Source organism: Rhodnius prolixus, unplaced genomic scaffold (assembly GCF_049639745.1).
Source record: "Rhodnius prolixus isolate KJV_2025 unplaced genomic scaffold, Rpr scaffold_3, whole genome shotgun sequence".
Classification (NCBI taxonomy): Eukaryota; Metazoa; Arthropoda; class Insecta; order Hemiptera; family Reduviidae; genus Rhodnius; species Rhodnius prolixus.
Genome location: NW_027411603.1, coordinates 52,085,436 through 52,099,723, shown reverse-complemented (window position 1 = coordinate 52,099,723; position 14,288 = coordinate 52,085,436). Strand labels below are relative to the sequence as shown.

Below are 14,288 nucleotides of genomic sequence, written 5' to 3'. Positions count from 1 at the left end.
AGTATAAATGAAATGTTGGTTACCTGCTGATTTGTGTGCATTTTGCCGTTTAATCAACCCTTATACTTAACATTTTAAACTGTAAGTTTTTGTTAAGGAGATTTTTGTACCTTTTGGATAGATTTTTCTTTTTGTCTATTATTTGGGTGGGGCAAACTCCCCTCCTTATGAGGCATAGCGTCGAGACTTTTAAGATACAAGTCTGAACAAAATTTCCATTCGAATGACACTTCATTCATGAAAATCGGTTCACGTCTCGATAATTTGAAACGATTGCTATACTTCCTCTTAACAAGTGTAAGAGCAGAATGTCGTTTTAATGCTACGTAGGGAAGCCATAACCCTACGATCCTACCAAATTTTATCAAAATCGGGCCAAGATTTACAGAGAAATTAGAAATAATAATTTTAGAGGGGGCCTTACATAAAGAGGGCTAACTCCTCTCCCATACGATGTACAGCGTTGAGACCCCCAAAAGGCACATCTTCATAAAATTCCGAATCGAATGACACCTCATTCATGAAAATCGGTTCACGCGTTTAGGCGCTACGCAGTTTACAAAAAAGGTAACAAGAACAACAACAACCATTTTTGAAAATGCCGTTTTTGCTCATTTTCAGCAACTTTTTTCTCGAAATCTATTATATCTTTGTTGTTGCAAAAAAATTACAGTTGTAAAGCAGGATTTGCTCTACATTTTAAAGAAAATTTGGGAATTTTATCTTTTATAGAAAAAGAGAACAAAATTGTCAAAGTTGGGAGTTTTTAAACGTTACGCTTTTTCGTGCAGTTTTTGATGATCAACCCTTATACAACTGTCCTACCGGACAGTTTTAATTTGTGCACAGATCTATAAATGTAGAAGATATAAAGGGTTGAAAATTTTTTGGGTCATGAAATTCTGTAAAATTATGGCCGTTCTATATCTCCCACCGTGAACCACGTATTGATATGAAATTTTGTTCTCTTATACACATTGTTTTTCTCAATTATAAACTATAGTTATATTGTGCACAGATCTAAAAAGGTAGAAGATATAAAGGGTTGAAAATTTTTTGGGTCATGAAATTCTGTAAATTTATGGCCGTTCTATATCTCCCACCGTGAACCACGTATTCGTATGAAATCTTGTTCTCTTATACACTTTGTTTTTCTCAATTATAAACTATAGTTATTTTGTGCACAGATCTAAAAAGGTAGAAGATATAAAAGGTTGAAAATTTTTTGGGTCATGAAATTCTGTAAAATTATGGCCGTTCTATATCTGCCACTGTAAACCACGTATTGGTATGTAATTTTGTTCTCTTATACACATTGTTTTTCTCAATTATAAACTATAGTTATTTTGTGCACAGATCTAAAAAGGTAGAAGATATACCTAAAGGGTTGAAAATTTTTTGGGTCATGAAATTCTGTTAAATTATGGCCGTTTCATATCTCCCACCGTGAACCACGTATTGATATGGAATTTTGTTCTCTTATACACTTTGTTTTTCTCAATTATAAACTATAGTTATTTTGTGCACAGATCTAAAAAGGTAGAAGATATAAAGGGTTGAAAATTTTTTGGGTCATGAAATTCTGTAAAATTATGGCCGATCTATATCTCCCACTGTGAAACACGTATTCGTATGAAATTTTGTTCTCTTGTACACTTTGTTTTTCTCAATTATAAACTATAGTTATTTTGTGCACAGATCTAAAAAGGTAGAAGATATAAAGGGTTGAAAATTTTTTGGGTCATGAAATTCTGTAAAATTATGGCCGATCTATATCTCCCACTGTGAAACACGTATTCGTATGGAATTTCGTTCTCTTGTACACTTTGTTCTTCTCAACTATAAACTATAGTTATTTTGTGCATAGATCTAAAAAAGTAGAAGATATAAAGGGTTGAAAATTTTTTGGGTCATGAAATTCTGTAAAATTATGGCCGATCTATATCTCCCACTGTGAAACACGTATTCGTATGAAATTTTGTTCTCTTATACACTTTGTTTTTCTCAATTATAAACTATAGTTATTTTGTGCACAGATCTAAAAAGGTAGAAGATATAAAGGGTTGAAAATTTTTTGGGTCATGAAATTCTGTAAAACTGTGGCCGTTCTAAATGTCCCACCGTGAACCACGTATTGATATGGAATTTTGTTCTCTTATACACTTTGTTCTTCTCAATTATAAACTATAGTTATTTTGTGCACAGATCTAAAAAGGTAGAAGATATAAAGGGTTGAAAATTTTTTGGGTCATGAAATTCTGTAAATTTATGGCCGTTCTATATCACCCACCGTGAACCACGTATTCGTATGAAATTTTGTTCTCTTGTACACTTTGTTTTTCTCAATTATAAACTATAGTTATTTTGTGCACAGATCTAAAAAGGTAGAAGATATACCTAAAGGGTTGATAATTTTTTGGGTCATGAAATTCTGTTAAATTATGGCCGTTTCATATCTCCCACCGTGAACCACGTATTGATATGGAATTTTGTTCTCTTATACACTTTGTTTTTCTCAATTATAAACTATAGTTATTTTGTGCACAGATCTAAAAAGGTAGAAGATATAAAGGGTTGAAAATTTTTTGGGTCATGAAATTCTGTAAAATTATGGCCGATCTATATCTCCCACTGTGAAACACGTATTCGTATGAAATTTTGTTCTCTTGTACACTTTGTTTTTCTCAATTATAAACTATAGTTATTATGTGCACAGATCTAAAAAGGTAGAAGATATAAAGGGTTGAAAATTTTTTGGGTCATGAAATTCTGTAAAATTATGGCCGATCTATATCTCCCACTGTGAAACACGTATTCGTATGGAATTTCGTTCTCTTGTACACTTTGTTCTTCTCAACTATAAACTATAGTTATTTTGTGCATAGATCTAAAAAAGTAGAAGATATAAAGGGTTGAAAATTTTTTGGGTCATGAAATTCTGTAAAATTATGGCCGATCTATATCTCCCACTGTGAAACACGTATTCGTATGAAATTTTGTTCTCTTATACACTTTGTTTTTCTCAATTATAAACTATAGTTATTTTGTGCACAGATCTAAAAAGGTAGAAGATATAAAGGGTTGAAAATTTTTTGGGTCATGAAATTCTGTAAAACTGTGGCCGTTCTAAATGTCCCACCGTGAACCACGTATTGATATGGAATTTTGTTCTCTTATACACTTTGTTCTTCTCAATTATAAACTATAGTTATTTTGTGCACAGATCTAAAAAGGTAGAAGATATAAAGGGTTGAAAATTTTTTGGGTCATGAAATTCTGCAAAATTGTGGCCGTTCTATATCTCCCACTGTGAACCACGTATTGGTATGGAATTTTGTTCTCTTATACACTTTGTTTTACTCAATTATAAACTATAGTTATTTTGTGCACAGATCTAAAAAGGTAGAAGATATAAAGGGTTGAAAATTTTTTGGGTCATGAAATTCTGTAAAATTATGGCCGATCTATATCTCCCACTGTGAAACACGTATTCGTATGAAATTTTGTTCTCTTGTACACTTTGTTTTTCTCAACTATAAACTAAAGTTATTTTGTGCACAGATCTAAAAAGGTAGAAGATATAAAGGGTTGAAAATTTTTTGGGTCATGAAATTTTGTAAAACTGTGGCCGTTTCATATCTCCCACCGTGAACCACGTATTGATATGGAATTTTGTTCTCTTATACACTTTGTTTTTCTCAATTATAAACTATAGTTATTTTGTGCACAGATCTAAAAAGGTAGAAGATATAAAGGGTTGAAAATTTTCTGGGTCATGAAATTCTGTAAAATTATGGCCGATCTATATCTCCCACTGTGAAACACGTATTCGTATGAAATTTTGTTCTCTTGTACACTTTGTTTTTCTCAATTATAAACTATAGTTATTTTGTGCACAGATCTAAAAAGGTAGAAGATATAAAGGGTTGAAAATTTTTTGGGTCATGAAATTCTGTAAAATTATGGCCGTTCTATATCTGCCACTGTAAACCACGTATTGGTATGTAATTTTGTTCTCTTATACACTTTGTTTTTCTCAATTATAAACTATAGTTATTTTGTGCACAGATCTAAAAAGGTAGAAGATATAAAGGGTTGAAAATTTTTTGGGTCATGAAATTCTGTAAAATTATGGCCGATCTATATCTCCCACTGTGAAACACGTATTCGTATGGAATTTTGTTCTCTTGTACACTTTGTTTTTCTCAACTATAAACTATAGTTATTTTGTGCACAGATCTAAAAAGGTAGAAGATATAAAGGGTTGACAATTTTTTGGGTCATGAAATTCTGTAAAATTATGGCCGATCTATATCTCCCACTGTGAAACACGTATTCGTATGAAATTTTGTTCTCTTATACACTTTGTTTTTCTCAATTATAAACTATAGTTATTTTGTGCACAGATCTAAAAAGGTAGAAGATATAAAGGGTTGAAAATTTTTTTGGTCATGAAATTCTGTAAAATTATGGCCGTTCTATATCTGCCACTGTAAACCACGTATTGGTATGTAATTTTGTTCTCTTATACACTTTGTTTTTCTCAATTATAAACTATAGTTATTTTGTGCACAGATCTAAAAAGGTAGAAGATATAAAGGGTTGAAAATTTTTTGGGTCATGAAATTCTGTAAAATTATGGCCGATCTATATCTCCCACTGTGAAACACGTATTCGTATGGAATTTTGTTCTCTTATACACTTTGTTTTTCTCAATTATAAACTATAGTTATTTTGTGCACGGATCTAAAAAGGTAGAAGATATAAAGGGTTGAAAATTTTTTGGGTCATGAAATTCTGTAAAACTGTGGCCGTTCTAAATCTCCCACCGTGAACCACGTATTGATAATGAATTTTGTTCTCTTATACACTTTGTTTTTCTCAATTATAATCTATAGTTATTTTGTGCACAGATCTAAAAAGGTAGAAGATATAAAGGGTTGAAAATATTTTGGGTCATGAAATTCTGTAAAACTGTGGCCGTTCTATATCTCCCACCGTGAACCACGTATTGATATGGAATTTTGTTCTCTTATACACTTTGTTTTTCTCAATTATAAACTATAGTTATTTTGTGCACAGATCTAAAAAGGTAGATGATATATAGGGTTGAAAATTTTTTGGGTCATGAAATTCTGTAAAACTTTGGCTGTTCTATATCTCCCACCGTGAACCACGTATTGATATGGAATTTTGTTCTCTTATACACTTTGTTTTTCTCAATTATAAACTATAGTTATTTTGTGCACAGATCTAAAAAGGTAGAAGATATAAAGGGTTGAAAATTTTTTGGGTCATGAAATTCTGTAAAACTGTGGCCGTTCTATATCTCCCACCGTGAACCACGTATTGATATGGAATTTTGTTCTCTTATACACTTTGTTTTTCTCAATTATAAACTATAGTTATTTTGTGCACAGATCTAAAAAGGTAGAAGATATAAAGGGTTGAAAATTTTTTGGGTCATGAAATTCTGTAAATTTATGGCCGTTCTATATCACCCACCGTGAACCACGTATTCGTATGAAATTTTGTTCTCTTGTACACTTTGTTTTTCTCAATTATAAACTATAGTTATTTTGTGCACAGATCTAAAAAGGTAGAAGATATACCTAAAGGGTTGAAAATTTTTTGGGTCATGAAATTCTGTTAAATTATGGCCGTTTCATATCTCCCACCGTGAACCACGTATTGATATGGAATTTTGTTCTCTTATACACTTTGTTTTTCTCAATTATAAACTATAGTTATTTTGTGCACAGATCTAAAAAGGTAGAAGATATAAAGGGTTGAAAATTTTTTGGGTCATGAAATTCTGTAAAATTATGGCCGATCTATATCTCCCACTGTGAAACACGTATTCGTATGAAATTTTGTTCTCTTGTACACTTTGTTTTTCTCAATTATAAACTATAGTTATTATGTGCACAGATCTAAAAAGGTAGAAGATATAAAGGGTTGAAAATTTTTTGGGTCATGAAATTCTGTAAAATTATGGCCGATCTATATCTCCCACTGTGAAACACGTATTCGTATGGAATTTCGTTCTCTTGTACACTTTGTTCTTCTCAACTATAAACTATAGTTATTTTGTGCATAGATCTAAAAAAGTAGAAGATATAAAGGGTTGAAAATTTTTTGTGTCATGAAATTCTGTAAAATTATGGCCGATCTATATCTCCCACTGTGAAACACGTATTCGTATGAAATTTTGTTCTCTTATACACTTTGTTTTTCTCAATTATAAACTATAGTTATTTTGTGCACAGATCTAAAAAGGTAGAAGATATAAAGGGTTGAAAATTTTTTGGGTCATGAAATTCTGTAAAACTGTGGCCGTTCTAAATGTCCCACCGTGAACCACGTATTGATATGGAATTTTGTTCTCTTATACACTTTGTTCTTCTCAATTATAAACTATAGTTATTTTGTGCACAGATCTAAAAAGGTAGAAGATATAAAGGGTTGAAAATTTTTTGGGTCATGAAATTCTGCAAAATTGTGGCCGTTCTATATCTCCCACTGTGAACCACGTATTGGTATGGAATTTTGTTCTCTTATACACTTTGTTTTACTCAATTATAAACTATAGTTATTTTGTGCACAGATCTAAAAAGGTAGAAGATATAAAGGGTTGAAAATTTTTTGGGTCATGAAATTCTGTAAAATTATGGCCGATCTATATCTCCCACTGTGAAACACGTATTCGTATGAAATTTTGTTCTCTTGTACACTTTGTTTTTCTCAACTATAAACTAAAGTTATTTTGTGCACAGATCTAAAAAGGTAGAAGATATAAAGGGTTGAAAATTTTTTGGGTCATGAAATTTTGTAAAACTGTGGCCGTTTCATATCTCCCACCGTGAACCACGTATTGATATGGAATTTTGTTCTCTTATACACTTTGTTTTTCTCAATTATAAACTATAGTTATTTTGTGCACAGATCTAAAAAGGTAGAAGATATAAAGGGTTGAAAATTTTCTGGGTCATGAAATTCTGTAAAATTATGGCCGATCTATATCTCCCACTGTGAAACACGTATTCGTATGAAATTTTGTTCTCTTGTACACTTTGTTTTTCTCAATTATAAACTATAGTTATTTTGTGCACAGATCTAAAAAGGTAGAAGATATAAAGGGTTGAAAATTTTTTGGGTCATGAAATTCTGTAAAATTATGGCCGTTCTATATCTGCCACTGTAAACCACGTATTGGTATGTAATTTTGTTCTCTTATACACTTTGTTTTTCTCAATTATAAACTATAGTTATTTTGTGCACAGATCTAAAAAGGTAGAAGATATAAAGGGTTGAAAATTTTTTGGGTCATGAAATTCTGTAAAATTATGGCCGATCTATATCTCCCACTGTGAAACACGTATTCGTATGGAATTTTGTTCTCTTGTACACTTTGTTTTTCTCAACTATAAACTATAGTTATTTTGTGCACAGATCTAAAAAGGTAGAAGATATAAAGGGTTGACAATTTTTTGGGTCATGAAATTCTGTAAAATTATGGCCGATCTATATCTCCCACTGTGAAACACGTATTCGTATGAAATTTTGTTCTCTTATACACTTTGTTTTTCTCAATTATAAACTATAGTTATTTTGTGCACAGATCTAAAAAGGTAGAAGACATAAAGGGTTGAAAATTTTTTTGGTCATGAAATTCTGTAAAATTATGGCCGTTCTATATCTGCCACTGTAAACCACGTATTGGTATGTAATTTTGTTCTCTTATACACTTTGTTTTTCTCAATTATAAACTATAGTTATTTTGTGCACAGATCTAAAAAGGTAGAAGATATAAAGGGTTGAAAATTTTTTGGGTCATGAAATTCTGTAAAATTATGGCCGATCTATATCTCCCACTGTGAAACACGTATTCGTATGGAATTTTGTTCTCTTATACACTTTGTTTTTCTCAATTATAAACTATAGTTATTTTGTGCACGGATCTAAAAAGGTAGAAGATATAAAGGGTTGAAAATTTTTTGGGTCATGAAATTCTGTAAAACTGTGGCCGTTCTAAATCTCCCACCGTGAACCACGTATTGATAATGAATTTTGTTCTCTTATACACTTTGTTTTTCTCAATTATAATCTATAGTTATTTTGTGCACAGATCTAAAAAGGTAGAAGATATAAAGGGTTGAAAATATTTTGGGTCATGAAATTCTGTAAAACTGTGGCCGTTCTATATCTCCCACCGTGAACCACGTATTGATATGGAATTTTGTTCTCTTATACACTTTGTTTTTCTCAATTATAAACTATAGTTATTTTGTGCACAGATCTAAAAAGGTAGATGATATATAGGGTTGAAAATTTTTTGGGTCATGAAATTCTGTAAAACTTTGGCTGTTCTATATCTCCCACCGTGAACCACGTATTGATATGGAATTTTGTTCTCTTATACACTTTGTTTTTCTCAATTATAAACTATAGTTATTTTGTGCACAGATCTAAAAAGGTAGAAGATATAAAGGGTTGAAAATTTTTTGGGTCATGAAATTCTGTAAAACTGTGGCCGTTCTATATCTCCCACCGTGAACCACGTATTGATATGGAATTTTGTTCTCTTATACACTTTGTTTTTCTCAATTATAAACTATAGTTATTTTGTGCACAGATCTAAAAAGGTAGAAGATATAAAGGGTTGAAAATATTTTGGGTCATGAAATTCTGTAAAACTATGGCCGTTCTATATCTCCCACCGTGAACCACGTATTGATATGGAATTTTGTTCTCTTATACACTTTGTTTTTCTCAATTATAAACTATAGTTATTTTGTGCACAGATCTAAAAAGGTAGAAGATATAAAGGGTTGAAAATTTTTTGGGTCATGAAATTCTGTAAAATTATGGCCGTTCTATATCTCCCACTGTGAATCACGTATTGATATGGAATTTTGTTCTCTTATACACTTTGTTTTTCTCAATTATAAACTATAGTTATTTTGTGCACAGATCTAAAAAGGTAGAAGATATAAAGGGTTGAACATTTTTTGGGTCATGAAATTCTGTAAAATTATGGCCGATCTATATCTCCCACCGTGAACCACGTATTGATATGGAATTTTGTTCTCTTGTACACTTTGTTTTACTCAATTATAAACTATAGTTATTTTGTGCACAGATCTAAAAAGGTAGATGATATATAGGGTTGAAAATTTTTTGGGTCATGAAATTCTGTAAAACTGTGGCCGTTCTATATCTCCCACCGTGAACCACGTATTGATATGGAATTTTGTTCTCTTATACACTTTGTTTTTCTCAATTATAAACTATAGTTATTTTGTGCACAGATCTAAAAAGGTTGAAGATATAAAGGGTTGACAATTTTTTGGGTCATGAAATTCTGTAAAACTGTGGCCGTTCTATATCTCCCACCGTGAACCACGTATTGATATGGAATTTTGTTCTCTTATACACTTTGTTTTTCTCAATTACGAGTATATACTGTAGTTATTTTGTGCACAGATCTAAAAAGGTAGAAGATATAAAGGGTTGAAAATTTTTTGGGTCATGAAATTCTGTAAAACTGTGGCCGTTCTATATCTCCCACCGTGAACCACGTATTGATATGGAATTTTGTTCTCTTATACACTTTGTTTTTCTCAATTATAAACTATAGTTATTTTGTGCACAGATCTAAAAAGGTAGAAGATATAAAGGGTTGAAAATTTTTTGGGTCATGAAATTCTGTAAAACTGTGGCCGTTCTATATCTCCCACCGTGAACCACGTATTGATATGGAATTTTGTTCTCTTATACACTTTGTTTTTCTCAATTATAAACTATAGTTATTTTGTGCACAGATCTAAAAAGGTAGAAGATATAAAGGGTTGAAAATATTTTGGGTCATGAAATTCTGTAAAACTATGGCCGTTCTATATCTCCCACCGTGAACCACGTATTGATATGGAATTTTGTTCTCTTATACACTTTGTTTTTCTCAATTATAAACTATAGTTATTTTGTGCACAGATCTAAAAAGGTAGAAGATATAAAGGGTTGAAAATTTTTTGGGTCATGAAATTCTGTAAAATTATGGCCGTTCTATATCTCCCACTGTGAATCACGTATTGATATGGAATTTTGTTCTCTTATACACTTTGTTTTTCTCAATTATAAACTATAGTTATTTTGTGCACAGATCTAAAAAGGTAGAAGATATAAAGGGTTGAACATTTTTTGGGTCATGAAATTCTGTAAAATTATGGCCGATCTATATCTCCCACCGTGAACCACGTATTGATATGGAATTTTGTTCTCTTGTACACTTTGTTTTACTCAATTATAAACTATAGTTATTTTGTGCACAGATCTAAAAAGGTAGATGATATATAGGGTTGAAAATTTTTTGGGTCATGAAATTCAGTAAAACTTTGGCTGTTCTATATCTCCCACCGTGAACCACGTATTGATATGGAATTTTGTTCTCTTATACACTTTGTTTTACTCAATTATAAACTATAGTTATTTTGTGCACAGATCTAAAAAGGTAGAAGATATAAAGGGTTGAAAATTTTTTGGGTCATGAAATTCTGTAAAGCTGTGGCCGTTCTATATCTCCCACCGTGAACCACGTATTGATATGGAATTTTGTTCTCTTATACACTTTGTTTTTCTCAATTATAAACTATAGTTATTTTGTGCACAGATCTAAAAAGGTAGAAGATATAAAGGGTTGACAATTTTTTGGGTCATGAAATTCTGTAAAACTGTGGCCGTTCTATATCTCCCACCGTGAACCACGTATTGATATGGAATTTTGTTCTCTTATACACTTTGTTTTTCTCAATTACGAGTATATACTGTAGTTATTTTGTGCACAGATCTAAAAAGGTAGATGATTCATTTCTCAATTCTAATTTCATCTACTCACTCCCTCTCTAAAATCTCCTTAACAAAAACTTACAGTTTAAAATGTTAAGTTCAAGGGTTGATTAATTCACTACTACTTCAACAAAACACTTTCTTCCATAAAACTTATTACAAATATTCATCTATTCTAAATATTTCATCTATTTCATATAACTTATACATATTACAACAAGAATCTACTGATTCTACAATCATATCCTTGTTCTTTTTATTATTACCTATTTTTAATGCTGCACTAACACATAAAAGAGTCAACCAACAACCAATTTAACCTCCAACTTTACTTAACGAGAAAAACATAATATTTCAATAAACAAACTCATTAACATTTCCTTTTTCCTACTTTTCCTAATTTTCACCATCCATCATCACTTCTTCTCTTCCACTTTCTTCTAAATTATTACATTCATTCATACATACTTTTTTCACTTCAAAAAAATACCTAAAATAACCATTTAACGAATTATCAACAATATTCATTTACATACAAATTTTCATTCACTACAATCAAATTATACACAACTCCCAATACACTACAAACTAAAACTAATTCAAATTCAACTACATTTCAACACTAGCATACAACTTTTATTTCAATTACTATAAACAAACAAACAATTCTTCCTGCCAAACTTTATCAATAACAATCGCCCAAAAATTATTCTAAACACATCAACAGGGGCCACCCTTACTAAACTCTCACCCAAACTCAACTCTTCCTCTCACTTAAAATCTACAAATTAATCGCCTACTTCTTTTCTAATTTCTATACTTAAGTATGTAAGCCGTCAACCAGCTCAGCTAGTTTTTTTTTTTTCGGCGCGTCGACATCTCGGTCGGTCATTAGCGCCTCAGCTAGTTATTATACACACACACACACCCGCTTCTCTACACTCATTCAAACTAAACATTCTACAAATAATAAATATCCAAATAAACTAGTTACAAAAAATAAAAAAAAATTATGAGGCTAAAAAATTCAAAACTTTTTTTGAAAAGAAACTTCACCAACATACATCAATGATTTTCAAAAATCGTCGGTTTAAGTTCATTCTTCGATTAAAGTAATTGTTATTTCATGAAGTAGTCAAACGTTTGTAATAATAAGTAATAAATAATCTGGCTTTATCGCAAATAATATAGTTTTCTTCAATTACATTCTCAATGTAGGTATTCATCCCACAATGTTGTATATATGTAATATAAAGTAAATAAGATATGCATATTTTTAGGACAGCTAATTATTCCAGTATTTTACTATAAGTAAAATTAGGGGGACTAAATTAAATTACAATTGAGGAATCAATAATTGTTGTTGAATAATCTACTTGTTATTAACTGTGTGTTATTTGTGCTCACGAATATTTCGGTAAGACGAATTCAAGACAGTAGCCTACTCTAACTTTGTCTTTTTCTACTTTAACATGCATGTACGTATATATGTGATTTATCATAATTATAACAAAAAAATATTATAAATGAAGTGGCCAGCATAAGGGTCTGTGACATCTAATAAATTCTAAAAAATAACTTATTAATGAAAATTAATGCAGTAGAATTACTTAAATATTAATGAAATGTTGGATACTCGCTGATTTGTGTACCTTTTGGCGTTTAATCAACCCTTATACTTAACATTTTAAACTGTAAGTTTTTGTTAAGGAGATTTTTGTTCCTTTTGAATAGATTTTCCTTTTTGTCTATTTTACAAAGTTACATATCTGCTTTACAGATTTTTTTAAAATTTGGAATAAGCAATTCTATACAACCTGATAAGGTGTTAAGTCGGAACCGTAACTACCACTGGAGAGATCTTTTTAAAGAATGATTATAGTTGCGGTCCCCCAAACCATCCCCAATAACAATGTTTTTGAAAAAGCGTTTTGAATAACATAGGAAGGTATTTGTACGTAAATAGCAAAATTAAACTGCGATTTCAGTACTTCCTTTTAAGAGGAGTAAGAAAAATAACTACGATTGCAGTACTTCTCCCTAAAAGGCAAAGAGGCAAAGATTTTTTAATCGAACGACAATTCATTGATTTAAATCGGTTCACTCATTGATAATTTAAACGATTGCAGTACTTCCTCTTAGTAGGTGCAAGAGCATCAGCAACGTAGAGGAGCTTTAACCACTTATTCGAGCTGAATTTTATCAAAATCGCACTAAGCGTTATAGAAATATTGGTAATAATAGTTTTAGAAAGGGCCTTATTTGGGTGGGGCGAACTCCCCTCCTTATGAGGCATAGCGTCGAGACTTTTAAAGTGCAAATCTGTACAAAATTTCAATTCGAATGACACTTCATTCATGAAAATCGGTTCACGTGTCGATAATTTGAAACGATTGCTATTCTTCCCCTTAACAAGTGTAAGAGCTGATCGCCGCTTTAATGTTACGTAGGGGAGCCCTAACCCTATCATCCTACCAAAGTTTATCAAAATCGGGCCAAGATTTACAGAGTAATTAGTAATAATAATTTTGGAGGGGGCCTTGCACTAAGGGGGCTAACTCCTCTCCCATTCGATGTACAGCGTCGAGACCCCCAAAAGGCACATCTGCATAAAATTCCGAATCGAATGACACCTCATTCATGAAAATCGGTTCACGCGTTTAGGCGCTACGTTGTTTACAAAAAAGGTAACAAGAAGAACAAGAACAATTTTTGAAAATGCCGTTTTTGCTCATTTTTAGCATCTTTTTTCTCAAAATCTATCAAATCTAGGTTGTTGCAAAAAAATTACAGTCATAAAGGAGGATTTGCCCTATATTATAAAGAAAATTTGGGAATTTTATCTTTTATAGAAAAAGAGAAAAAAATTGTCAAAGTTGGGTGTTTTTCAACGTTACGCTTTTTCGTGCAGTTTTTGATGATCAACCCTTATACAACTGTCCTACCGGACAGTTTTAATAAAAAGAGTCTATGGATTTGAAGAATATTAATAATTGACGTAATATTTTAAAAGATTTGACAGCTGATTGATTACAAAGAAACAGAAAAGGTATGAGATAAAGTTTAAGATATTTGTTTGATGTTCTTACAAGTAATAAAATTTACTCCAATCACCTGGGGAAACAGGAGCATTTTAAACTTTGTTATACCAATTGCTTGTCTCAACTGACTTATTTCCTAAAGACAGTTAAATCTGGTACTTGGTATCTGTGCCAGGTACCTGGGTACCCTGATTATATTTTGGGAGAAAGTATGTGACTAAAATTTTCTTTGATAGGATTACCTCGGCTTTGGTAAATTCCATTTGCTTATTTCGCAAATATTGGAACAAATATGTATTGAACTTTTTTGCCTAAAATTAGAAAAAAAAATCAATAAAAATTATCTCATTGTTTATAACTTGATTTGCAAATATTCATAAAAAATAAAATGGTAAGTAAATA

General features: G+C 31.3%; 2 protein-coding genes across 10 annotated transcripts in view; one reads left to right on the top strand and one right to left on the bottom strand.

The window, feature by feature from the left end:
* Nucleotides 1-14,288, top strand: part of eag (potassium voltage-gated channel protein ether a go-go) — a 364,129-nt gene that overhangs the window by 207,956 nt on the left and 141,885 nt on the right. The gene's annotated exons all lie outside the window — the stretch shown is intronic.
* LOC141453533 (putative gustatory receptor 28b) overlaps nucleotides 1-14,288 on the bottom strand; it is a 29,568-nt gene that overhangs the window by 7,617 nt on the left and 7,663 nt on the right. For 8 of the 9 annotated variants that reach the window (XM_074126899.1, XM_074126895.1, XM_074126893.1 and 5 more), the window contains one exon: nucleotides 14,129-14,197. In XM_074126899.1, coding sequence (XP_073983000.1) covers nucleotides 14,129-14,197 — 69 coding nt within the window. Of the gene's footprint in view, nucleotides 1-13,959; nucleotides 14,198-14,288 lie in introns of all 9 variants that reach the window. The other variant, XM_074126894.1, reaches the window with a different exon arrangement.